General features: G+C 44.2%; 1 protein-coding gene across 1 annotated transcript; it reads left to right on the forward strand.

The window, feature by feature from the left end:
- Positions 1–8891: 8891 nt before the first annotated feature.
- LOC111973354 (5-hydroxytryptamine receptor 1E-like) lies at positions 8892–23334 on the forward strand. The gene is made up of 2 exons (XM_024000698.2): positions 8892–9088; positions 22050–23334. Exon 2 carries the CDS (start codon positions 22136–22138, stop codon positions 23255–23257), a length of 1122 nt encoding a protein of 373 aa, XP_023856466.1. The 5' UTR covers positions 8892–9088; positions 22050–22135; the 3' UTR covers positions 23258–23334.
- Positions 23335–25795: the final 2461 nt, after the last annotated feature.

Genomic DNA, 25795 nt, shown 5'->3' on the forward strand with positions numbered 1-25795 from the left:
TGCCCCATTCAAGAAATTTAGAACCAAGAACAGATACAGCCCTTGGTTCTCTCCAGACCTGACTGCCATTAACCAACACAAAAACATTATGTGGCGTTCTGCATTAGCATCGAACAATCCCCGTGAAATGCAACTTTTCAGGGAAGTTAGAAACCAATATACACAGGAAGTTAGAAAAGCCAAGGCTAGCTTTTTCAAGCAGAAATTTGCTTCCTGCAACACAAACTCGAAAAGGTTCTGAGACATTGTAAAGTCCATGGAGAATAAGAGCACCTCCTCCCAGCTGCCCACTGCACTGAGGATAGGAAACTCTGTCACCACCGATAAATCCACTATAATTGAGAATTTCAATAAGCATTTTTCTACGGCTGGCCATGCTTTCCACCTGGCTACCCCTACCCCGGTCAACAGCACTGCACCCCCCACAGCAACTTGCCCAAGCCTTCCCCATTTCTCCTTCTCCCAAGTCCAGTCAGCTGATGTTCTGAAAGAGCTGCAAAATCTGGACCCCCACAAATCAGCCGGGCTAGACAATCTGGACCCTTTCTTTCTAAAAATATCTGCCGAAATTGTTGCAACCCCTATTACTAGCCTGTTCAACCTCTCTTTCGTGTCGTCTGAGATTCCCAAAGATTGGAAAGCAGCTGCGGTCATCCCCCTCTTCAAAGGGGGGGACACTCTTGACCCAAACTGCTACAGACCTATATCTACCCTACCCTGCCTTTCTAAGGTCTTCGAAAGCCAAGTTAACAAACAGATCACCGACCATTTTGAATTCCACCGTACCTTCTCCGCCAGGCAATCTGGTTTCAGAGCTGGTCATGGGTGCACCTCAGCCACGCTCAAGGTCCTAAACGATATCTTAACCGCCATCGATAAGAAATAATACTGTGCAGCCGTATTCATTGACCTGGCCAAGGCTTTCGACTCTGTCAATCACCACATCCTCATCGGCAGACTCAACAGCCTTGGTTTCTCAAATGATTGTCTCGCCTGGTTCACCAACTACTTGTCCGACAGAGTTCAGTGTGTCAAATCTGAGGGCCTGTTGTCCGGGCCTCTAGCAGTCTCTATGGGGGTGCCACAGGGTTCAATTCTTGGGCCGACTCTCTTCTCTGTATACATCAATGATGTCGCTCTTGCTGCTGGTGAGTCTCTGATCCACCTCTACGCAGACGACACCATTCTGTATACTTCTGGCCCTTCTTTGGACACTGTGTTAACAACCCTCCAGATGAGCTTCAATGCCATACAACTCTCCTTCTGTGGCCTCCAACTGCTCTTAAATACAAGTAAAACTAAATGCATGCTCTTCAACCGATCGCTGCCTGCACCTGCCCGCCCGTCCAGCATCACTACTCTGGACGGTTCTGACTTAGAATATGTGGACAACTACAAATACCTAGGTCTCTGGTTGGACTGTAAACTCTCCTTTCAGACTCACATAAAACATCTCCAATCCAAAGTTAAATCTAGAATCGGCTTCGTATTTCACAACAAAGCATCCTTCACCCATGCTGCCAAACATACCCTCGTAAAACTGACCATCTTACCGATCCTCGACTTCGGCGATGTCATTTACAAAATAGCCTCCAACACCCTACTCAACAAATTGGATGCAGTCTATCACAGTGCCATCCGTTTTGTCACCAAAGCCCCATATACTACCCACCACTGCGACCAGTACGCTCTCGTTGGCTGGCCCTCGCTTCATACTCGTCGCCAAACCCACTGGCTCCAGGTCATCTACAAGACCCTGCTAGGTAAAGTCGCGCCTTACCTCTGCTCGCTGGTCACCATAGCAGGACCCACCCGTAGCATGCATTCCAGCAGGTATATCTCACTTGTCACCCCCAAAGCCAATTCCTCCTTTGGCCGCCTCTCCTTCCAGTTCTCTGCTGCCATTGACTGGAATGAACTACAAAAGTCTCTGAAACTGGAAACACGTATCTCCCTCCCTCACTTATCTCCCTAACTACCACTAAACACCAGCTGTCAGAGCAGCTCACAGATCACTGCACTTGTACATAGCCCATGTATAAATAGCCCAAACAACTACCTCTTCCCCTACCGTATTTATTTATTTATTTTGCTCCTTTGCACCCCAGTATTTCTACTTTGTTGGTAAATGGGTGACCTGATATGGTTCTCAATTAGAGGCAGGTGGTTTTCATCTCCTCTGATTGAGAACCATATTAAGGTAGGTGGTTTCACATTGTTTGTCGTGGGTGGTTGTCTCCTGTGTCTGTGTTTGTCGCGCCACACGGGACTGTTTCGGTTTGTTTGTTCGTTCGTTCTTTTGTGTAGTCATTTTTCCTGTTCGTGAGTTCTTCGTTGTATGTARGTTCGCATRTCCAGGTCTGTCTACATCGTTTATTTGTTTTGTTAATTATCAAGTGTAGTTCGTTTTTTGTCTTGTCTAATAAATATTATGTCAAATTACTACGCTGCAAATTGGTCCTCCGATCCTTCTCGCCTCTCCTCGTCCGAGGAGGAGGAATATGACGACTACCGTTACCAGAACCACCACAACCAGGACCCAAGCCAGCGTGTAGTTGGGTAGCAGTGGAATACTAAAACAGGAATGGACATGGGGAGGGACGTTGTAAACGGCAAGGGTTGCTCACAACATGGGAGGAGATCCTGGCTGGGAAGGGGATCCGCTCCCATGGGAAACAGCCTGGAGGCAGTGAGGAGAGCGGGGGCAACGCGGAGAGAGGGAACCGGAGATATGAAGGTACGCGGCTTCAGCACGGAAGCCCGTGAAGAAACCCCAAAAATGTCTTGGGTGGGGGGCTAAGAGGTAGTGGGCCGAGGGCAGGTAGGAGACCTGCGCCCCACTTTCCCAGGCTAACCGTGGAGAGGCGGGAAGTACGGGCAGACACAGTGTTACGCAGTTAGAGCGCACGGTGTCTCCTGTCGTGTTCATAGCCCGGGTGCGGGTTATTCCACCCTCCCCGCACTGGTCGGGCGACGGGGAGCATTCACACCAGGTAAGGTGGGCAGGCTCAGTGCTCTAGGGAAGCCAGTTAACGCCTGCACGGTCCGGTATTTCCGGCGCTACCCTCCCGCAGCCCGTACCACCCAGTGCCTACACCACGCACCAGGCTCCAGTGCGTTTCCAGAGCCCTGTTCCTCCTCCCACGCACTCTCCTGTGGGTGCGTGTCTCCAGCCCAGTGCCTCCAGTTCCGACACCCACGGCATCAAGCCTCCTTGCGTCTCCCGAGCCCTGTACGCACTGTTCCTTCTCCCCGTACTCGCCCTGATGTGTGTGCCCTCAGCCCGGTACCACCAGTGCCGGTACCACGCCACCAGGCCTTAGTACGCCTTGAGAGTCCAGTGTGCCCTGTTTGTGCTCCCCGCCTAGCCTGAAGGTGCGTGTCCTTAGCCCGGGTGCCTCAGTTCCGGCCACCACGCAACCACGGCTCTAAGTGCCGCCTCATCCCCGGGGGCAGAGCCAATCCGTCTGGCCCAGTGCCATCTGTGAGGCCAATCCGTCCCCCAGTGCCATCGAGCCATCCGTCTGCCCAGTGCCTATCTGATCATCCGTCTGCCCCAGTGGCCCATCTGGAGCCAATTCCCGTTGCCCAGTGCAATCTGAGCCATCCGTCTGCCCAGTGCCATCTGAAGCCATCCGTTGCCCGAGCCATTAGAGCCCGCCCGTCTGTCCCGAGCCCCGTCAGAGCGGTTCGTCAGTCAGGAGCCGCTAGAGCCATTTCGTTCAATGTCAGGAATCTGCCAGAGCCGCCAACCCAGACAGGATCTGCCAAAAAGCCGCCAGACCAAGACCCAGGATTCTGCAAGAGCCCCTACACCAGACGGATCTGCCCCAAGACAGGCCCGCCACCAGAACAAGGATCTGCCAGAAGCCGCAACCAGAAACAGGATCTGCCAGAGCCGCCAACCAGACGATCCTAGGAAGTTCAGCTGCCAGAGGCCGTCAGCGGAGCCAATCAGCAGCCAGAGCCCCGTCAGCGAAGCCATGAGCAGCCAGAGCCAGTCAGCCGAGCCCATGAGCAGCCAGAGCCCGTCAGCCGAGCCATGAGCAGCCAGAGCCGTCAGCGAGCCATGAGCGTCCAGAGCCGTCAGCGAAGCCATGAGCGCCAGCGCCCCGTCAGCGAGCCATGAGCGTCCAGAGCCGTCGCGAGCCAGACCGTCCAGAGCCGTCAGCGAGCCATGAGCGTCCAGCCGTCAGCCAGCCATGAGCGTCCAGAGCCGTCAGCCAGCCTAGCCGTCCCAGAGCCTAGCCAGCCATGAGCGTCCAGAGCCGTCAGCCCATGAGCGTCCTCAGAGCCGCAGCAGCCATGAGCAGCCAGAGCTGCCAGCCACATGAGCTGCCCCTCAGCCCGGAGCTGCCATTAATCCAGAACTGCCCCTCAGTCCAGAGCTGTCTCTCTGTCCGGAGCTGCCCTTCAGTTCCGGAGTTGCCCCTCTATCCTGACCCTCCTATCTGAGCTACCTCTCTATCCTGAGCCTACCTCTCTATCCTGAGCTACCTCTCTTGTCCTGAGCTAACCTCTCTGTCCTGAGCTACCTCATTCCGGTGCTGCCCCTTAATACAGTGGGGTTTATTTGGAGGGTGGTCATTCGGAGGGGAATACGGAAGCTGGGATTGACTATGGTGGGTGGGGACCTCGTCCAGAGCCTGAGCCACCACCGTGGTCAGATGCCACCCAGACCCTCCCCTAGACTTTTGGTGGTGCGTCGGAGTACGCACCTTGAGGGGGGGTTATGTCACGTTCCTGACCTGTTTTCTGTTGTTTTTGTATGTGTTAAGTCGTCAGGGGCGTGAGTGTGGGTGGGCATTTTCTATGTTATGTGTTTCTATGTTGGTAAAATGGGTACCTGATATGGTTCTCAATTAGAGGCAGGTGGTTTCATCTCCTCTGATTGAGAACATATTAGGTAGGTGGTTTCACATTGTTTGTCGTGGGTGTTTGTCTCCTGTGTCTGTGTTTGTCGGGCCACACGGGACTGTTTCGGTTTGTTTGTTCGTTCTTTCTTTTGTGTAGTCATTTTCCTGTTCGTGAGTTCTTCGTTGTATGTAGTTCGCATATCCAGGTCTGTCTACATCGTTTATTTGTTTTGTTAATTATCAAGTGTAGTTCGTTTTGTGTCTTGTCTAATAAATATATTAATGTCAAAATTACTACGCTGCAAATTGGTCCTCCGATCCTTCTCGCCTCTCCTCGTCCGAGGAGGAGGAATATGACGACTACCGTTACAAACTTGTTCTCAACTTGCCTACCTGGTTAAATAAAGGTTAAATAATTTTTTTTACAAATTTAAAAAATAACATATAAATATAGGACAAAACACACATCACGACAAGACAGACAATACAACACTACATAAAGAGATGTGACAACATCATAGCAAGGCAGCAACACATGACAACACAGCATGGTAGCAACACAACATGACAACAACATGGTAGCAAAACAACATGGTAGCAGCACAAAACATGGTACAAACATTATTGGGCACAGACAACAGCACAAAGGGCAAGAAGGTAGAGACAACAATACATCACGCAAAGCAGCCACAACTGTCAGTAAGAGTGTCCATGATTGAGTCTTTGAATGAAGAGATTGATATAAAACTGTCCAGTTTGAGTGTTTGTTGCAGCTTGTTCCAGTCGCTAGCTGCAGCGAACTGAAAAGACGAGCGACCCAGGGATGTGTGTGCTTTGGGGACCTTTAACAGAATGTGACTGGCAGAACGGATGTTGTATGTGGAGGATGAGAGCTGCAGTAGATATCTCAGATCGGGGGGGAATAAGGCCTAAGAGGGTTTTAAAAATAAGCATCAACCAGTGGGTCTTGCGACGGGTATACAGAGATGACCAGTTTACAGAGGAGTATAGAGTGCAGTGATGTGTCCTATAAGGAGCATTGGTGGCAAATCGGATGGCCGAATGGTAAAGAACATTTTGCCGTTCAAGAGCACCCTTACTTGCTGATCTATAAATTATGTCTCCATAATCTAGCATGGGTAGGGTGATCATCTGAATCAGGTTTAGTCTGGCAGCTGGGGTGGAAGAGGAGTGATTACGATAGAGGAAACCAAGTCTAGATTTAACTTTAGCCTACAGCTTTGATTTGTGCTGAGAGAAGGACAGTGTACTGTCTAGCCAAACTCCCAAGAACTTGTATGAGGTGACTACCTCAAGCTCTAAACCCTCAGCAGTAGTAATCACACCTGTGGGGAGAGGGGCATTCTTCTTACCAAACCACATGACATTTGTTTTGGAGGTGTTCAGAACAAGGTTAAGGGTAGAGAAAGCTTGATGGACACTAAAAAAGCTTTGTTGTAGAACATTTAACACAAAATCCGGGGAGGGGCCAGCTGAGTATAAGACTGTATCATCAGCATATAAATGGATGAGTGACCTTCCTACTGCCTGAGCTATGTTGTTAATGTAAATTGAGAAGAGCGTGGGGCCTAGGATTGAGCCTTGGGGTACTCCCTTGGTGACAGGCAGTGGCTGAGACAGCAGATTTTTTTACTTTATACACTGCACTCTTTGAGAGAGGTATTTAGCAAACCAGGCCAAAGATCCCCTCAGAGACACCAATACTCCTTAGCCGGCCCACAAGAATGGAATGGTCTACCATATCAAAAGCTTTGACCAAGTCAATAAAAATAGCAGCACAACAATGCTTAGAATCAATGGCATTGGTAACATCATTGAGGACCTTTAAGGTTGCAGTGACACATCCATAACCTGAGCGTAAACCAGATTGCATACCAGAGAGAATACTATAGACATCAAGAAAGCCAGTCAGTTGCCAAGAGTGTGCAAGGCTGTCATCAAGGCAAAGGGTGGCTACTTTGAAGAATCTTAAATATAAAATATATTTTGATTTGTTTAACACTTTTTTGGCTACTACATGATTTCACGTGTTATTTTATAGTTTTGATGTCTTCACTATTATTCTACAATGTATGAAAATAGTCCAAATAAAGAAAAACCCTTGAATGAGTTGGTGTGTCCAAACTTTGGACTGGTACTGTAAATCTGAGACACTCCATTTAGTATGATATGTTACATTGCATATGATATGTATTAATTTGTGGATGTCCATCACCCATTTCGTATGAAATGCTACAAATTACAATTCGTATATGTTACGAATTTTCAAAATGCATGATATGTTATGAATTCTAGCTAGGTGGCTAACGTTAGCGAGCTGGTTAACGTTAGCTAGGCTAGGGGTTAGGGTTAAGTTTAGGAGTTAGGTTAAAAGGTTAAGGTTAGGGTTAGGGTTAGCTAAAAGGGTTAAAGTTAGGGGAATGGTTAGCTAACATGCTAAGTAGTTGCAAAGTAGCTAAAAAGTAGTAAGTAGTTGAAAAGTGGCTAATTAACTAAATGCTAAAGTTGTCCGTGATGAGATTCAAACTCGCAACCTTTGGGTTGCTAGATGTTCGTGTTATATGCACACCCATACACCCCGGCCTGTGTAACCATACCCAACGTAACATATCATACTCATTTGAGTGTCCAGATTTACATTTACTATGTTACGGCTAGTTTATGAGACCGGGCTGTTGATATAGATCTCCCTCATACTGATACTGTACGTCCTCAGAGGGTCCTCACCAATGGACCAGTAGTGTTCTCGTGCCCTAGGAGCCTGCCTGCCTGGTCCTGATATCCTTTCAGACCTCAACTCCCATTTTCCATGGGCCTATTCATTTCAGCTAAAACCTATTGAGTTGGAAACATCACTCAATATAAATCATGCAGTATGATTGCTATACTAAAGGCGGGCCGAACAGGCCCACATTAACATCGACGGGGCTGTAGTGGAGCAGGTCGAGAGTTTCAAGTTCCTTGGTGTCCACATCACCAACCAACTATCATGGTCCAAACACACCAAGACAGTCCTGAAGAGGGCACGACCACACCGTTTCCCCCTCAGGTGACTGAAAAGATTTGGAATGGGTCTCCAGATCCTCAAAAAGTTCTACAACTGCACCATCGAGAGAATCTTGACCGGTTGCATCACCGCCTGGTATGGTAAGGCACTACAGCGGGTAGTGCGAACGGCCCTGTACATCACTGGGGCCAAGCTTCCTGCCATCCAGGACCTATATACTAGGCGGTGTCAGAGGAAAGACCCCACAATTGTCAAAGACTCCAGTCCCCCAAGTCATAGACTGTTTTCTCTGCTACCGCATGGCAAGCGGTACCGGTGCCCCTAAGTCTAGGACCAAAAGGCTCCTTAACAGCTTCTACCCCCAAGCCATAAGACTGCTGAACAATTAATCAAATGGCCACCGGATTATTTACATTGACACCTCCCCTCCATTAGTTTTTTACACTGCTTCTACTTGCAGTTTACTATCTATGCATTGTCACTTCACCCCTACCTACATGTACAAATTACCTTGACTAACATTTACCCAGCACATTGACTCTGTACAGGTACCCCCCTGTATAGCCTCCTTATTGTTATTTTATTGTGTTTCTTTTTTTAATGTTTTTTTATTTTATTTTATTTGGTAAATATTTTCTTAACTCTTTCTTGAACTGCACTGTTGGTTAAGGGCTTGTAAGTAAGGTCTACACTTGTTGTATTCGCGCATGTGACAAATAAAGTTTGATTTGATATTGCCTGGTCAATTTTTATGAGAATGCTCAACTGCTTCTAGCAAAAGGTGACCCCTAGTGTTTGCGTGCGTTTCATTCAAGTGCAACTCACTGACAACCTTGATATTTGTAAGGAGACGACAACCAAAGCATCCAAGTGTCTGTAATAACCGGCAGAACGATTTTTTTATGAGTTCTCCCGATAAACTCGGCAACGTCCGGATTTAGATCAATGAGATCAGTGCACTCCTATGTGCAGAGCTAGTGCGGCGGATTATTCGAAGGATCTGCAGACCCTCAGTGGAAAATCTTCAGTTCGCAAATGTAAGGACACCTGATGAACGGTTCAGCGCGGTTCACCGCCGGAAATTGCGCTCAAAAACCTACTGGCTCGTTGAGGACAACCAACGTTCAACGGAGACAGATTTCTTCATTTACATCAAGAAATTGAAATGATGACGCTCCAAAAGAGTTTGGAAAAACGATACACGGTAAGCGATGCGTTGCGCACAAAACTTACCAACACTTCTAAATGAGCACACTATACCTTTGTATTAGGATGTTGTAGTCAGACTGTAGTCTGATCAATCACAGTTATCTGTATAGGTAAATGTTGCCTTCTTGGTTATCGACTGCTCGATTACGTTTAGAATAGCTGCATCTGGTTTCTTTTTAAATGTTCATTGTGGCGAAATGATCAGTGAAAATTAACTTACTTGTCTACGCAAGCAAAAAAACTAAATAATAAGGTATATCTGACTTCTTTAGATATTATCTGGCTTACTGTTTTGGAATTACTTGTTAGAACAAATTAGTTTAGTATTTTCTCCTTCAGGGAATTTATGTTTTATTTATGTTTATGTGTAACTGTTGTAATATAATAAAAGGGATCAAGGGTGTATCTTTCCAGAAAAACAAACATCTAAGATGAATGTGTTTTAATTGGACAATGCTCAACAGAATGCATGGAAAATCCCTTATCGTTCATAAAATTATGATTGTCCTTTTCATTGATGCGTAGGCCAATAGCCAATCATTGAAAAATTAGGCTATAGGCTTCAGGCTGTCCAGGACATTTTAAATAAATGATTTCCCATTCCTTTATTGAATGTATGATAACGTATGATAATCCAATAGAAATCGACTGATTCGTCCATATGTTTAACATAAAGTCCCAATCCCATAGTTTATCCATGAGGGTTAATGAATATAATGTCGTTTTGGAACTTTAACAGATTCATGCTTTAACCTTTACCTCGAAAAGTGAGTAAATGGAAATTAAACGGAAATTGCAAAGTGTTGTATTTCGGGCTGAAATGACACCAGGGGGAATTGTGTAGGAGAGACCGTGCCTGCCATGGACTGCTGCACATCATTTTGTCAAGTTCGTAGTTCGTAATGGAGTGTGTGCGAGCGCGTACTAGTATCTGTGAGATCCAAAGCTTGGAGTGGGGGTTGGGGGTAGTTGAAGTAACCTCTTCCATCCTTCTTTTGAGATCACCATTAAATACGTTTGCACTCTGTCCTGTAGATGAACTAAACAAAGGTTACATGTGACAGGAAAGATAACACAAATGTGTGGATCTTTGAATAGACATATGGCTCTGGCCCCAATAATTCAACTTTACTAGCACTGGGAAAAGCACAGGAAAGAGAATAGGCATATGGCTATGGTAATACTTTACTAGCACACCAGGAACTTTTCACTGAGGTAGCTAATACAATCTTTGTACTAATACAATCTTTCTTTGGGGTGCTAATGCTAAAGGGGGCTTCAGCACCTTCAAGCCCGTCCCTGGAGCCGCCCATGTTTACTAGATGAACACAGATAAACTCTGAGGTGAGGGCATTCAGGCACTGGGAGGGCTTCGTCTCTTTCGATGAATCACCCTACATTTAGAATGAGATTGTGCTTAGCCTCACATGAATGATAGGAAAGTATTATGTCCTCTTTTCACATAAATCACATAATGTTGTATTTTCTGTCTGGATGATTAGGATAAATCATTAGTAACACCTACAGGTGTAGTATGTTACTTTTCTGCGTGCCTTCCTCCGGCACCGTTTCGAGTAGATGTCCTGGATGGGAGGGAGCACGGTCCCAGTGATTCACGGCCTGCTGGAGGGCCTTGAGGTCATGAAAGGAGCAATTCCCATATCAGGCTGTGATGCAATCGGTCAGGACACTCTCTTGATGATGGAGTTGGTGTCATGCAAAGCCACGCAGTTGTAGGTGAACAGGGAGTACAGCTGAGGACTGAGGACCCACCCCTGGGGTGCCCCTGTGTTAAGAGTCAGTGTGGAGAAGGTGTTGTTGCCAATCCTCACAGCCTGTGGTCTGCCCATCAGGAAGTCCAGGATTCAGTTACAGAGGGTGGTATCCAGACCCAGGGCTCTGAGCTTGGTGTCGAACATGGAGAGAACAATAGTGTTGAATGCTGAACTGTAGTCATTGAACAGTGTTCTCACATAGGTGTTCCTCTTGTCCAGATGTGTTATGGCCGTGTGAATAGCGATCGAAATGGCAACTACCGTGAATCTGTTGGAGCGGTAGGCAAATTGTAGTGGGTCCAGTGTGCCTGGCATGCTGGCATTGATGTGGGCCATGACCAGCCCTTCGAAGCACTTCATGATGATCGAGGTGAGCCCGACGGGGCGATAGTCATTTGGGCATGTCACCTTGTTTTTCTTGGGCACTGGGACGATCGTGGTCTCCTTAAAGCAGGTTGGGACTACAGCCTGGAACAGGTTGAAGATGTCCGAGAAGACACCCGCCAGCTGGTCAGCACACACTCTGAGGACGCGGCCAGCGATGCCATCTGGGCCGGCAACGAAGGAGTGGCTTCGTAAGAAGCATTTCAAGGTCCTGGAGTGGCCTAGCCAGTCTCCAGATCTCAACCCCATAGAAAATCTTTGGAGGGAGTTGAAAGTCCGTGTTGCCCAGCAACAGCCCCAAAACATCACTGCTCTAGAGGAGATCTGCATGGAGGATTGGGCCAAAATACCAGCAACAGTGTGTGAAAACCTTGTGAAGACTTACAGAAAACGTTTGACCTCTGTCATTGCCAACAAAGGGTATATAACAAAGTATTGAGATAAACTTTTGTTATTGACCAAATACTTATTTTCCACCATAATTTGCAAATAAATTCATTAAAAATCCTACAATGTGATTTTCTGGATTTTTTTTTCTCATTTTGTCTGTCATAGTTGAAGTGTACCTATGATGAAAATTACAGGCGTCTCTCATCTTTTTAAGTGGGAGAAGTTGCACAATTGGTGGCTGACTAAATACTTTTTTGCCCCACTGTATCTCTGTTCATCCAGGGTTTTTGGTTGGGGTATGTCCGAATTGTTATTGTGGGTACAACACATTTCCAAATGAAGCCGGGTGACTGACGATGTATGTTCCTCAATGTTGATGAATGAGTCCTGGGTGGATGAATCTTTGAACATATTCCAATCAGTTATGTCTGCATCCCATATTATACTCTATTCCCTATATAATGCACTACGTTATACCAGGGCTCTATGGCTCTGGTCAAAGTAGTGCAATGTGTAATAGGGTACCATTTGGGATGCACACCATGGGCTGTATTTTCGGCAAGTGTCAAACGCACGTTAGTTTGCAATTTCGTCATGTAAAAAAACCCGGAAGGTTCGACAATTTACCTGTCTAACATCAGCTTGCTTGCGCTGAGGTGGGAGGGGTGGCAATATTTGAGGTGCGTCCTTAAAAACAAAATAATTTCATGCAGCACTAATAGGACGTTTTAAGACCCACGAAAGGAGGTCTAAACGGAAATAATATTGGTATGGATTTTTAGAGCGGAAGCACAGCCTATCCAGCTGTGATGCACAGTGCCCATAAAAGAGAGATGTGCCTTTTGTGCCGGTGAATCTCGTATTTAGAAACATAAAACAATGATTGTTTCTCCTCATTCCTGTATCACATCAAATCCAATTAATCCAACATCCACACAAACAAACAGAGCTTGATTATGTATTCATGTCTGTAATTCTTATGCTCCACGGTTTAGGTTCTGCTATTCTGGCAGGGTGGGGATGTCTGCAATGACAAAAAACTATAACAAAAACAAGGAGATCAGGGGTATAAGTATTAGATCGATGTCTTAGTGCTGCTGTGTGACTGATTTCCCATTATGATCAAATGTTATTACATTTTAGGAGCAGGAAGTCTTACCACCAGCCAAATTTATAACAGATACGAGTTTAGTGCACTACTTTTGACCAGAACCCAATGGGCCGTGGTCAAAAGTAGTGCACTACAGTATATAGGGAATAGAATGCCATTTGGAATGCAACCAGAGAGTTCTAATTGAGTAAAGTGAAACTTTCAATACTCATTCATTCTCTCCCAGGGAGGGACATTACACCTCTAACAGGCATTGAAGGAAATGAATAAAAAGTCTAATCTCCAAAACATTGTTCATAACTTTGACAGTGCATTTACAGTATAGTGACATTACTGCCTGGCGTTTGGAAGACAATCAAAACAGGAGTTTATATCAAAGCATTCGGAGGATTGTTATCCGGCTGGGTTGTGTTAAAAGTCCTACTCAAGTCTCCTTTTCGGCTCATTTATCACCTGATTTACTTAAAGTTCCAATGCAGTGGTATTTATCTCAACATCAAATCATTTCTGGGTAACAATGAAGTACCTTACTGTGAATGTTTTCAATTAAAATGGCTAAGACTGTCTGGAAGTAGTCTGGGTTGGGAGGGGAAAACTGAAAACTAGCTGTTATTTGCAAAGAGGTTTGTGGTCTAATGGTCTAGTTACTAAGGCCAAAACTCCATCCCACCAAAACAGGCTGAGATTTCAGGCAGTCTTTTCAAACAGCTCTTACACTAAAATGGCATGATCATCATTTTCACAATTTCACAGTATTATTCCAACCTCATAGTGTGGAAATATACACTACATGGCCAAAAGTATGTGGACATGCCTTCAAATTAGTGGATTCGGCTATTTCAGCAACGCCCGTTGCTGACAGGTGTATAACATTGAGCACACAGCTATGCAATCTCCATAAACAAACATTGGCAGTAGAATGGCCCGTACTGAAAAGCTCAGTGACTTTCAACGTGGCACCGTCATGGGATGCCACCTTTCCAGCAAGTCAGTTCGTCAAATTTCTGCCCTGCTAGAGCTTGCCCGGTCAACTGTAAGTGCTGTTATTGTGATGTGGAAACGTCTAGGAGCAACAACGGCTCAGTCGTGAAGTGGTAGGACACACAAGCTCACAGAACAGGACCACCGCGTGCTGAAGTGAGTAGTGCGTAAAAATCGTCTGTCTTCGGTTGCAACACTCACTACCGAGTTCCAAACTGCCTCTGGAAGCAACGCCAGCACAATAACTGTTCGTCGGTCGCGTCATGAAATGGGTTTCCATGGCCGAGCAGTCGCACATAAGCCTAAGATCACCATGTGCAATGCCAAGCGTCGGCTGGAGTGGTGTAAAGCTCGTCGCCATTGGACTCTGGAGCAGTGGAAACACGTTCTCTGGAGTGATGAATCACGCTTCACCATCTGGCAGTCCAACGGATGAATCTGGGTTTGGCCGATGCCAGGAGAACGGTACCTGCCCGAATGCATAGTGCCAACTGTAAAGTTTGGTGGAGGAGGAATAATGGTCTGGGGCTGTTTTTCATGGTTTGGGTTAGGCCCCTTAGTTCCAGTGAAGGGAAATCTTAATGCTACAGCATACAATTACATTCAAGACAACTCTGTGCTTTCAACTTTATGGCAACATTTTGGGGAAGGCCCTTTCCTGTTTCAGAATGGTCAATGCCCCGTGAACAAAGCGAGGTCCATACAGAAATGGTTTGTCGAGATCGGTCTGGAGGAACTTGACTGGCCTGCACAGATCCCTGACCTTAACCTCATTGAACACTTTCGGGATGAATTGTAATGCCGACTGAGAGCCAGGCCTAATTGCCCAACATCAGTGCCTCACTAATGCTCTTGTGGCTGAATGGAAGCAAGTCCTCACAGCAATGATCCAACATCTAGAGGAAAACCTTCCCAGAAGAGTGGAGGCTGTTATAGCAGCAAAGGGGGGACCAACTCCATATTAATGTGTAAATAAAATACATAAAAATCACATCTTTGACTGCATTGGGCCTTTATCAAAAGGTACATCTCAATAGGTGGTCCAAGTATCCTCATGTGACAAATGTGTGTGTGTGTAAAAATAATCACTGGAGGACGTCTTTAAAGATCCACCAAACATGCCGATTGGCTTGTGTGTTTTTAGAGAGCAATCACCGCAGCTGTTCAACCCATGTTAGTGGGCAAATGGACAGCGTCAAATCAAAATCCAACATCCATGTGTTACCCTTTGTGACACATGGATGTTACAAACTCAGTTTTAGACGAGACTAACTTTATGATCAAAATGATCCAATTTACACTTTGTAGTCAATTTTGAAACTAGAGTAACTGTTTCGGACTCATATCGATGCCAATGTCGTTTTCAAAGGGATTTTCAAAGGCAGTCACTCTTTAAAGCAGAGCAAAGACATGGAAGTGGCAGATGGGATTTCAGGACATGGACAGTACCCCCTGCTGGTTGACCATCTGTTCCTCCACAGCAAGATTTACATCACAACTTTGATATGGTGACATTAAGAAAAGTTAAACACAAAAAGTTTAAACCAAAACATTCTGAGGATTTATCTGGCTGGATGGGTTTATGTGTGTTTAAATCTGAGTTGGCCCTCAGCTCATCACTAAGCTAAGGACCCTGGGACTAAACACCTCCCTCTGCAACTGGATCCTGGACTTCCTGACGGGCCTCCCCCAGGTGATAAGGGTAGTTAACAACACATCCGCCACGCTGATCCTCAACACGAGGGCCCCTCCTGTACTCCCTGTTCACCCACGACTGCACGGCCAGGCACGACTCCAACACCATCATTAAGTTTGCTGATGACACAACAGTGGTAGGCCTGATCACCGACAACGATGAGACAGCCTATAGGGAGGAGGTCAGAGACCTGACCGTGTGGTGCAAGGACAACAACCTCTCCCTCAACGTGATCAAGACAAAGGAGATGATTGTGGACTACAGGAAAAGGAGGGCCGAGCATTCTCATCGACGGGGCTGTAGTGGAGCAGGTTGAGAACTTCAAGTTCCTTGGTGTCCACATCACCAACAAACTAACATGGTCCAAGCACAACAAGACAGTCGTGAAGAGGGCACGACAAAACCTATTCCCCGTCAGGAGACTGAAAAGATCTGGCATGGGTCCTCAGATCCTGAAAAGGTTTTACAGCTGCACCTTCGAGCATCTTGTCGGGTTGCATCACTGCCTGGTATGGCAACTGCTCGGCCTCCGACCGCAAGGCACTACAGAGGGTAGTGCGTACGGCCCAATACGGGGGCGTACGGGGCCGAACAACAATTTTCAGCTGTACTAACATAATTGCAAAAGGGTTTTCTAATGATCAATTAGCCTTTTAAAATTATAAACTTGGATTAGCTAACACAACGTGCCATTGGAACACAGGAGTGATGGTTGCTGATAATGGGCCTCTGTACGCCTATGTAGATATTCAATAAAAAATCTGCCATTTCCACCTACATTAGTCATTTACAACATTAACAATGTCCACACTGTATTTCTGCTCAATTTGATGTTATTTTAATGGACAAAAAATTTGCTTTTCTTTCAAAAACAAGAACATTTCTAAGTGACCCCAAACTTTTGAACGGTGGTGTACATAATTACCTCAATTACCTCGACACCGGTGCCCCCGCACATTGACACATTGACTCTGTACCGGTACCCCCTGTATATATCCCCGCTATTGTTATTTACTGCTGCTCTTTAATTATTTGTTATTCTTATCTCTTACTTTTTTGTTGTTGTATTTTCTTAAAACTGCATTGTTGGTTAAGGGCTTGTAAGTAAGCATTTCATTGTAAGGTCTACACCTGTTATGTTTGGCGCATGTGACAAATACAATTGTATTTTATTTGAAATAGTATTGTAGACTTGTTGGACTCTGGAAATTACAAGATGCTCTCTGCCCCAACTTCGACAGTGCATTTATATGGTGACATTACTACCTGATGTTTTGATGACAAACTAAACGATTATGATCAGAAACAGGAGTTAAAACCAAAGCATTTGAAGATTGTGATCTGGGATGTGTTTAAATTAGAGCCATAGCAGTGGCATCATTGTGATTTCAGCACCATGGACAGCACTCCATATACCATCTGTCCCACTCTCCATCCCACCAAGATTTACATCCTGAAAGCAACAGTCAATCAATGTCTGTGTGAAAGACTAGGTGAATATGGGGACAGAGGGCCCTGCATCGATCAATGTCCTCCTCCTCCTTACACAGTAATATATTGTTCCTGGGGTTCCATCTTAAATGCTCACAGCTGGTTGTTATATTACCTGTTCTTGCTACCTTGAGAAAATATGATGTTTCCATTCATGGTCTCGTTGTTCAGGAGTGAATTATAGGCCAATTGTTTATGTCAGACATTTATTTATTTTTTGTGTTTAAGGCGGTCACATTTGATTTGTTGCTTCTCTGGGTGGGTACATCAGTTGCGTTTAAACTGGACATGAATTGTGTTCTTGACAAATAGAAGTGTCATCCCTCCATACACAGCCGAAGAGAAACTTTAAGAGTCCCAAAATACCACCTATTCTTCCTCTACCAAAGCCAAGAATAGGTTAACCAGTTTTCCCCATAAATATATGATCTCTCCCCTGTCCATTTGTATCTGTCATGCAGAGTTCTCCCTTCGCCATGGTCCATCATATTCAGCGCCTGTTTCTGTGTCTCAAATGGCACCCTATTCCCTACGTAGTGTACTTTTGATTTGCCATTTGGGACGCACAATGTTTCTCAGCTCCCTAATGGTCAAAATGCATTCCAGAGCAGGAGGCTAGTGGGTGGAATAGAGGTGCAAGTAATATGCCTGGATGTCATAACGTATCTAATTGGATATGAAATGGAAATGGAGATACATTTGACCTCTCCCTTCACCTACAGGTGTGGGATCTTAATTTGACCAGTTTCTCACAGCAAGAGAATAATCCTGCAGCATCAGGAAATGTGGATTATAATGAATTGAAATTAATTAATTAGATACCATTTTAGTTGGGGCAAGTCAAGTCTGTAATTTTTAAGTGGAAAATACAAACTTTACTGCAACAACAGGGTGATCAAATTAAGATCCTATGCCTGTATCATTTTTCCATTTCTATTTCCTGTCATCTCTTTGCTCCAGGCTGTTATTTGTTCCACTCATCAGGTACTCCTGTCTATCTCTATTAATGTCCCCTTTTCCAACAGCAGGCTTAGCAAAGAGATCATTAACGGGTTTGAATGATTGAATCGGATCATTATTGGCTACAGTGTATGTTGATGATGGATTGTTCGCCCACAACTTGTGATACAGAGCCACAGGGACCTGGCAGTTTTATAATAATGCAAGATCACCATTGCAATCTCCACTCCTGAAAGGTCATCCATTTCCCTGGTGAGATGATAGCTGAGTAATAACATCATTTGCCGACTTCTTGAGTGTGATTTGCCTGGCTCCGTACAAAATTAAGCACAGTCAGCATAGTCAGTGAGTGATTTAGATGTCGTCCATCAGTCTTCTCCCTCGAATGTGCAAAAGCTGTAAAAGAAAGTGTGTACATCCCAAATGGCACCCTATTCCCTATGTAGTGCACTATTTTTGACCAAAGCTCTATGGGGAATAGGGTGCCATTTGGGACATAGACAGTGTGTTCTATCACAACCTGGTCTCTGGGCAATCCATAGGATTTGGTAGGTAAATGTATTCCCTCCATTTAATATGATATATTACATTAGGTTACTTTATGAATGGAATAGCGGTCATACAATATCATACGAATTGGAGGATGTATAGTATCACACGCCTTACTTAGTCGAACAATATAATACGAATTGGAGGATGTATAGTATCACACGTCTTACCTAGTCGAACAATAACATACGAATTGGATGACATAACTTATCATACGTTGGCAGATGTATAGTAGAGGACGTATAGTTTTATACGTCTTTCTCTGAGACCAGGTTACGTGTTGCGTTGTAACACATTTACGTTGGTGGTTACGAGAACTAAAACAACAAAGGTAAGGAGAATTAGGTTAAGGTTAGGAAAAGGATTAGGGGAAGGGTTAGCAAAAATGCAACAGTTCTTCCCGATGCGACTCGAACACGCAACCTTTGGATTGCTAGACAGTCACTGTATACACCCCCCCAGTAAGTCTAGCAGCCAGCTATCTAAACTTGTATTAAGCATGGTCGAATTACAAACCGGGGTGGGGCCCATTGATCATCAGTTATCAAACATTTTCTTCCACCTTATGACAAAATGTCTAGAATTGTGGATATGGGTACGCAGACCCACGAGCAACTGAGGCCCCTCATGATCAGTTTTTTTTTTGGGAGGGGGCCCAAAAAGTAACTAGACCATCTTGGAGGTGCATGAAAATAGGTATTGTATTAGCGCTCTGATTTACATGAATTTGCCATTTTCCTGGCATACTCTTGTCTCATTATCTGAAACCGCCAAACTGCAGGATATGTGCCCATATCTAGAAAGATCAACACCAGCATAACATTGGATATGTGATGCTGCAGCTGCCCTCCGTAATGCGTTGGTCCATATTTTCAGCTTCTGTTTTAGCCCAGTAGACAGGTCATAGACTTGGGTTAGCATAGGTCATGTGAAAGAGATATGTGCCCTTGGAGTTTTTTTTAACTTCCTTCCCAGTAGAAACGAATGGGGCATCTGAGTCCAAAGCAGAGTTATTTCAGTCACTGAAACAGAGTTTTGCATTAGATTTGAGAGGGATTTGGTGCTCTACAGAGGGAGGACTAAATGCTTCTTTAATTCCCATTTGAATCCCATGTTTAATGACAGCCTTGCAGCAACTTTGCTTGAATCAGAGAGGGAAATACTCCAAAGGGGGAAAATGATTGTTTGGTGTGTGAGAACCTTTTGATGTTTGACAGTCTCAAAGCCCCACGGATTCTATTTCAATACAAAGTGATGGGAGTGTTTGAGACATGCTTTCATTTCCCCGGGGAGGTAAAGTATAGTAAAGCAAGGGGTGTTCAAATGGCATTATATCATAACTAGGTCAATGAGAGGAAATTTCTTGGATCTTTTATTTCCATGAATCATGGGACCAACACTTTACATGTTGCGTTTATATTTTTTGTTCAGTGTATTTTGAGTCATACTTTAATAAAATATCAGGCTCACAGGAATGTCTTTAAAGCCATGGATAAAAGCAAAATGTGCTGTCTCTTTGCTCTGCTCTACCATGGTATGACAGTGGTGTGCTGAGACCTTTTTCCTCAGTGGAAATGTCATTTCAGATGCCAGACTGAGTGGTTACATGAAAAGGCACTGAGGGGGAGGCAGTAGGATGTATTGCACACACACCTCTGTATTCTCCCAGAGAATGCTTGACAGGTTAAGCCTGTGATGACTTACCTTCAGATGAGCAGAAAGCATTTTTGAAAAGTACTGTATTCTTTGAAAAGCAACTTTCAGGCCTCTGCACACCTCCAATGTTGACTAAATGGTAATACGAACTAAGGCATGTTTTACTGGTACTTCCAAAGTAAGTTAGATTATATTTTTCAAATAGAGATGTATTATGAATTCAAAGTTTTCTTTTTTTTCTCTCCACTCTCCTTTCCCTCTACTCCCACCAAGTGGATAGTCTTAGTAACTAGTTACGTTACGTTTTACTGGCTCATGCAAATCATTATCAGCAGGGTACAAGACTGAGTATTTTGCTTATTCTCAGTATGAAACCCAGGCTAAATCAAATCAAGAACTAGGGATATCTTCTGTATACCACCCTTATCTTGTCACAACACAACTGATTGGCTCAAAAGCATTAAGAAGGAAAGAAATTCCACAAATTAACAAGGCACACCTGTTAACTGAAATGTATTCCAGGTGACTACCTCATGAAGCTGGTTGAGAGAATGCCAAGAGTGTGCAAAGTTGTCATCAAGGCAAAGGGTGGCTACTTTGAAGAATCTCAAATATAAAATATATTTTGATTTGTTTAACACTTTTTTGGTTACTACATGATTCCATATGTGTTATGTCATAGTTTTTATGTCTTCACTATTATTCTACAATAAGGGGGATAAATTACCCTATTAGGGTGTGGTGCCTCACCTTAAGTTCTCATTGTTATTTTACAACTGTATCAGTCTATGACCTTAGTTGCTCTGCCTCATGTTGAGTTAGACAGACAGATGGCTAGGACTAATTTGCACATGCCTAATTCACACCATGCCCTGGCTTGGCCCACCTGTCATGTTTATATTGACTCAGCTGAGGTGTGCGTTAAGAGGTGCACTAAAGGGCAGTAGTGAACCATGTCCATGTTGACAGCTACCATTGAAATGTTTTGTCTACCTGGTCTAGCTAAGGCCTGCGTCCTAAATAGCACCATATTCCCTACATAGTACCACGGGGATCTGGTCAGAAGTAATGCACTATGTACGGAATAGGGTGCCACTTGGGATACAATGTCCTTCAGCAGTCTCCTTCAACAGTCTCATGCCCTCTTGCAGATATAAAGCCCAATATTTCTGCCTCTCAGAGAGGATAAGAGACATTGTATGAGATAGATAAGCCTTAGAGCGATATGCCTCATTTACACTTGCCCCATTGCTACATTTACTCACTGTAACATAGATTATTCTCTTTATTCTTTGTCTCAACAGTTTGCGCCTTATTAACTTTTATAAGAAGCAATTACTTTGTCAGATTGTAGGGTATTTTATGTTGGATAGAATTGGAAATCTGGTACAGTAAAATATCTTTATATGTCAGTGAAATAATGGAGCGTCAAATGAATGTTTTCTGGAACAGCGTTTAATTACAGACAACAACAAAAAATGCTGTGATAATTAGCAGTGTGGACTCTACTTTAGGAATTCTCCCCTCGGTTTTATAAGTACTCTCTGTGTTAAGTGGCTTTTCATCTCCCAAATGACATTGCTTAAAAAAGTTTCCAGAGTATAAGTCCGAACCCTTCACCTTTCAGAAGCTCAATTACTGCTGTGGGCTGCACTATTTCATTTTGTCAGTCATTATCCTATTTTATAACAACCCCCAATAACCAAGGGCGGCACCTTCGATTCGAAAGGCAGGTGAAAAATACAAATACTAATTTAATGTTTGCCAGAGCAAAGAAACTTTGTGCCTTCTATTATGTAGCAGTTATTGCTAAATATATACAATATATAATGATGTCTAGTGTACTTGTGAGAATTCTTATAAAGTATCATACTGAAAAACACATTTTCACCAAGGTCTCTGTGATAGTGTAAAATATTTGTTCTGAAATAATAATATTTATGCACTTTTTTGTGTGTTACAGAGTGACCTTTGACCCATAGTGTGGATCATCCTATCCTTGGGAGAGATTGTATCCAGCAGAAGGGGGAGATCTGGCCCTGTCCAGAGATGGAGATGGAGAGGTACCATGGAGACAGCTCCACAGGGCCCAACATCACCAACAGCACAGGAGCCCCAGCCAGCGCTCTCCCAGCGGTGCTGGTTACAGACAGGATGGTGGTGCTGGTAGTTCTACTGGGGCTCCTCACCCTCCTCACTGCGCTGGTCAACGGTGCTGTCATCACAGCCATCTGCACCACCAAGAAGCTCCACCTACCTGCCAACTACCTCATCTGCTCGCTGGCGTTCACTGACTTTCTGGTGGCTATCCTGGTGATGCCAGTCAGCATCCTCTACATCGCCACGGAGACCTGGTCGTTGGGCCAGGTGGTGTGTGAGGCCTGGCTGAGCGTGGACATGACCTGCTGCACCTGCTCCATCCTGCACCTGTGTGTCATAGCGTTGGACCGGTACTGGGCTATCACCAAGGCCATCGAGTACGCCCGCAAGAGGTCGGCCCGCCGGGCAGCTGTCATGGTGGGCATCATCTGGGTCATCTCAGTCTTCATATCTATACCGCCCCTCTTCTGGAGACACAGGCCCGGTAGCCATGGCCCAAAACAGTGCATCATAGAGCACAACCATGTGGGCTACACCATTTACTCCACTTTTGGGGCATTTTACATCCCCATGACCCTTATTCTCATATTGTACTATAGGATTTACAATGCCGCAAAGACACTTTACCAGAAACGGGTCTCGTCCCGGCACCTGAGCAGCCAGAACTCTCTAAACCACTGTCGTGTGGCACACACCTTCTGTGTATCGGACCTGTCCAACTCAGACCCTACTCTGGAGTTTGACAGGCTCAATGTCACCATCCGTATCCCCTCATTTGAGACAGAGATGGAGGCGGCAGATGAGAGGCACCAGATCTGTACCTCCCGGGAGAGGAAGGCAGCACGTATCCTGGGCCTCATCCTTGGCGCTTTTATCCTCTGCTGGATGCCTTTCTTTCTGAAGGAGCTTCTTGTAGGCTTACAGGTCATAACTGCCTCCCCACATGTATCTGACTTCTTAACCTGGCTGGGCTACATCAACTCACTCATTAACCCTCTCCTTTACACCAGCTTTAATGAGGATTTTAAGTTGGCCTTTAAGAAACTGCTCAGACGAAAGGAGCATGCATAGGTTTGCAGGCCCAGGTTGAATGTACAGTATTGTCCCATCAGAGAATGTATTAGGGAAAGTTACATGCAGTGTGTCCATTGGCTATATGACTTGTGTGATGTTGTGCGTTTCTAAATAAAAGTCTTAAATGATCTGCTTCTTATTCTTTGCTTGAAACACAAACTTTGACCAAGAATAATCATGGCTCATAAATGCACATCCATACACAAAGACATACAGTCTGGTCCAAAATGATTTGCACCCTTGATAAAGATGAGCAAAAAAGACTGTATAAAATATATAATACCAATACTGAGCTACAGTATACTGTATGCTCCAAAAATGTTTTATTTGATCCTAATACAATTGCTCAGAAAAGTTGATTTTGTTTAACAAGTAATAAGCCTTTTTCTAAAATGTTTAATGAGATGGAGAACACGTTGGTAGGGATCTATGACCATTCCTTCATACATAATCTTTCCAGATCCTTGATATCCTTCATCTGCACTTATGGACTCCCCTCTTCAATTCAAACCACAGGTGGGAGGCAGTCTGGAGACATTGCAAAATTTAGATTTTTTGTGGTCAATTAACAATTTCTTTGTGGATTTTGATTTGTGCTTAGGGTTATTGTCTTGCTGGAAGATCGACTTGCAGCCAAGTTTCAGCCTCCTGGCAGAGGCAACCAGGATTTTGGCTAAAATGTCCTGGTACTGGGTAAAGGTCATGATCCTGTTGACTTTAACATTAACCAATGGAAAATAGCCCCATAATATCAAAGATCCACCACTATATTTTACTGTAGGTATGAGATACTTTTCTGCCTATGCATCCTTATTTCAACGCCAAACCCACCACTGGTGTGTGTGTCTAAAGAGCTATATTTTCATGTCATCTGACCATAGCACCGGTTCCAATCCAAGTGCCAATGCCGTTTAGTGACCTCCGGGTGTTTGCATTTGTTGGAGGACATGACAATAGAGCTCTTTGGCCACACACACCAGTGGTGAGTTTCGTGTAGAAAGAAGACTGCATAGGCAGAGGACCCCATCTCCAGGCCATCAGACTGTTAAACAGTCATCACTAGCTGGCCTCCACCCAGTACCCTGCCCTGAACCTTAGAAACTGTCACTACCCGGCTACCACCCGGTACTCTACCCTGCACCTTAGAGACTGCTGTCCTATGTACATTGAGTCCTTGAACACTTGTCACTTTAATAATGTTAACATACTGTTTTACCCACATTATATGTATATACTGTATTCTAGTCATGGCTCATCCTATATAACTACTGCTGTACACAACTTTTCTATTCACACACTGTCTATACACACCATTCACATACAGTGCCTTGCAAAAGTATTCAGACCCCTTGGATTTCTTCACGTTTTATTGTGTTACAAAGTGGGATTAAAAGACAAAATACTCTCATGACAAAGTAGAATTTTTAAAAGATTTTTTGGGGATTAACAGAATTTACATAACTAAAATATAGTCGTTGCATAAGAATTCCGTTACCTGAGTTAATACATGTTAGAAACACCTTTGACTTCGAATACAGCTGTGAGTCTTCTTGGGTAAATCTATAAGAGCTTTCCACACCTGGATTGTGCAATATTTGCCCATTATTCTTTTCAAAATTCTGCAAGCTTTGTCAAGGTGTTAGGGATAATGGCTAGACAGAATTTTTCAAATCTTGCCATAGATTTTCAAGCAGATTTAAGTCAAATCTGTAACTTGCTAAGCAACTCAGTGTCTGGTGTGAAGCATACTGAAACAGGTTTTCCTCTAGGATTTTGCCTATGCTTAGCTCCATCCCATTTCTGAAAAACTCCACAGTAATTGCCTGCTCATACCATGATGCAGCCACCACCATGCTTGAAAATAAGGAGGCAGTTACTCAATGCTGTGTTTTGTTGTTGTTGCAGTATTACTTTAGTGCCTTGTTGCATACAAGATGCAAGTGTTTTTATATTTTTATTCTGTATATTTGGATTCTTCCTTTTACTACGTAATTTAGGTCATTATTGTGGAGTCACTACAATGTTGTTCATCCATCCTCAGTTTTCTAGCATCACAGACATTGAACTCTGTAGCTGTTTTAAAATCACCAATGGCCTCATGATAACATCTCTGAGCAGTTTAATTCCTGTCCTGCAGCTCAGTTCAGGACAACTGTATATTTGATGTGTTTAGGTGGTTTAATATATAATCCACATCATAGTTATTAACTTGATCATGCTTAAAGATATATTCAATGTCTGATTTGTTATTGTTACCCATCTACCAATCACTGCCCTTCTTTATGAGGCTTTTGAAAAGCCTTCTGGTCTTTGTAGTTGAATCTGTGCTTGAAATGCAATACTTGACTGAGAGACCTTACAGATACAGGTATAGTCACTCAAAAATCATGTGATTTGTTAAGCCAATATGTACTCCGGAAATAATTTAGACTTGCCTAAACAGAGGGGATGAAAACTTATGTAACAACTATATTTTAGTTATGAATGTTTTATTTATCAAAACAGTCATTTACCACTTTGACATTACAGAGTATT

The sequence above is a fragment of the Salvelinus sp. IW2-2015 genome, linkage group LG14 (assembly GCF_002910315.2).
Source record: "Salvelinus sp. IW2-2015 linkage group LG14, ASM291031v2, whole genome shotgun sequence".
NCBI classification, from domain to species: domain Eukaryota; kingdom Metazoa; phylum Chordata; class Actinopteri; order Salmoniformes; family Salmonidae; genus Salvelinus; species Salvelinus sp. IW2-2015.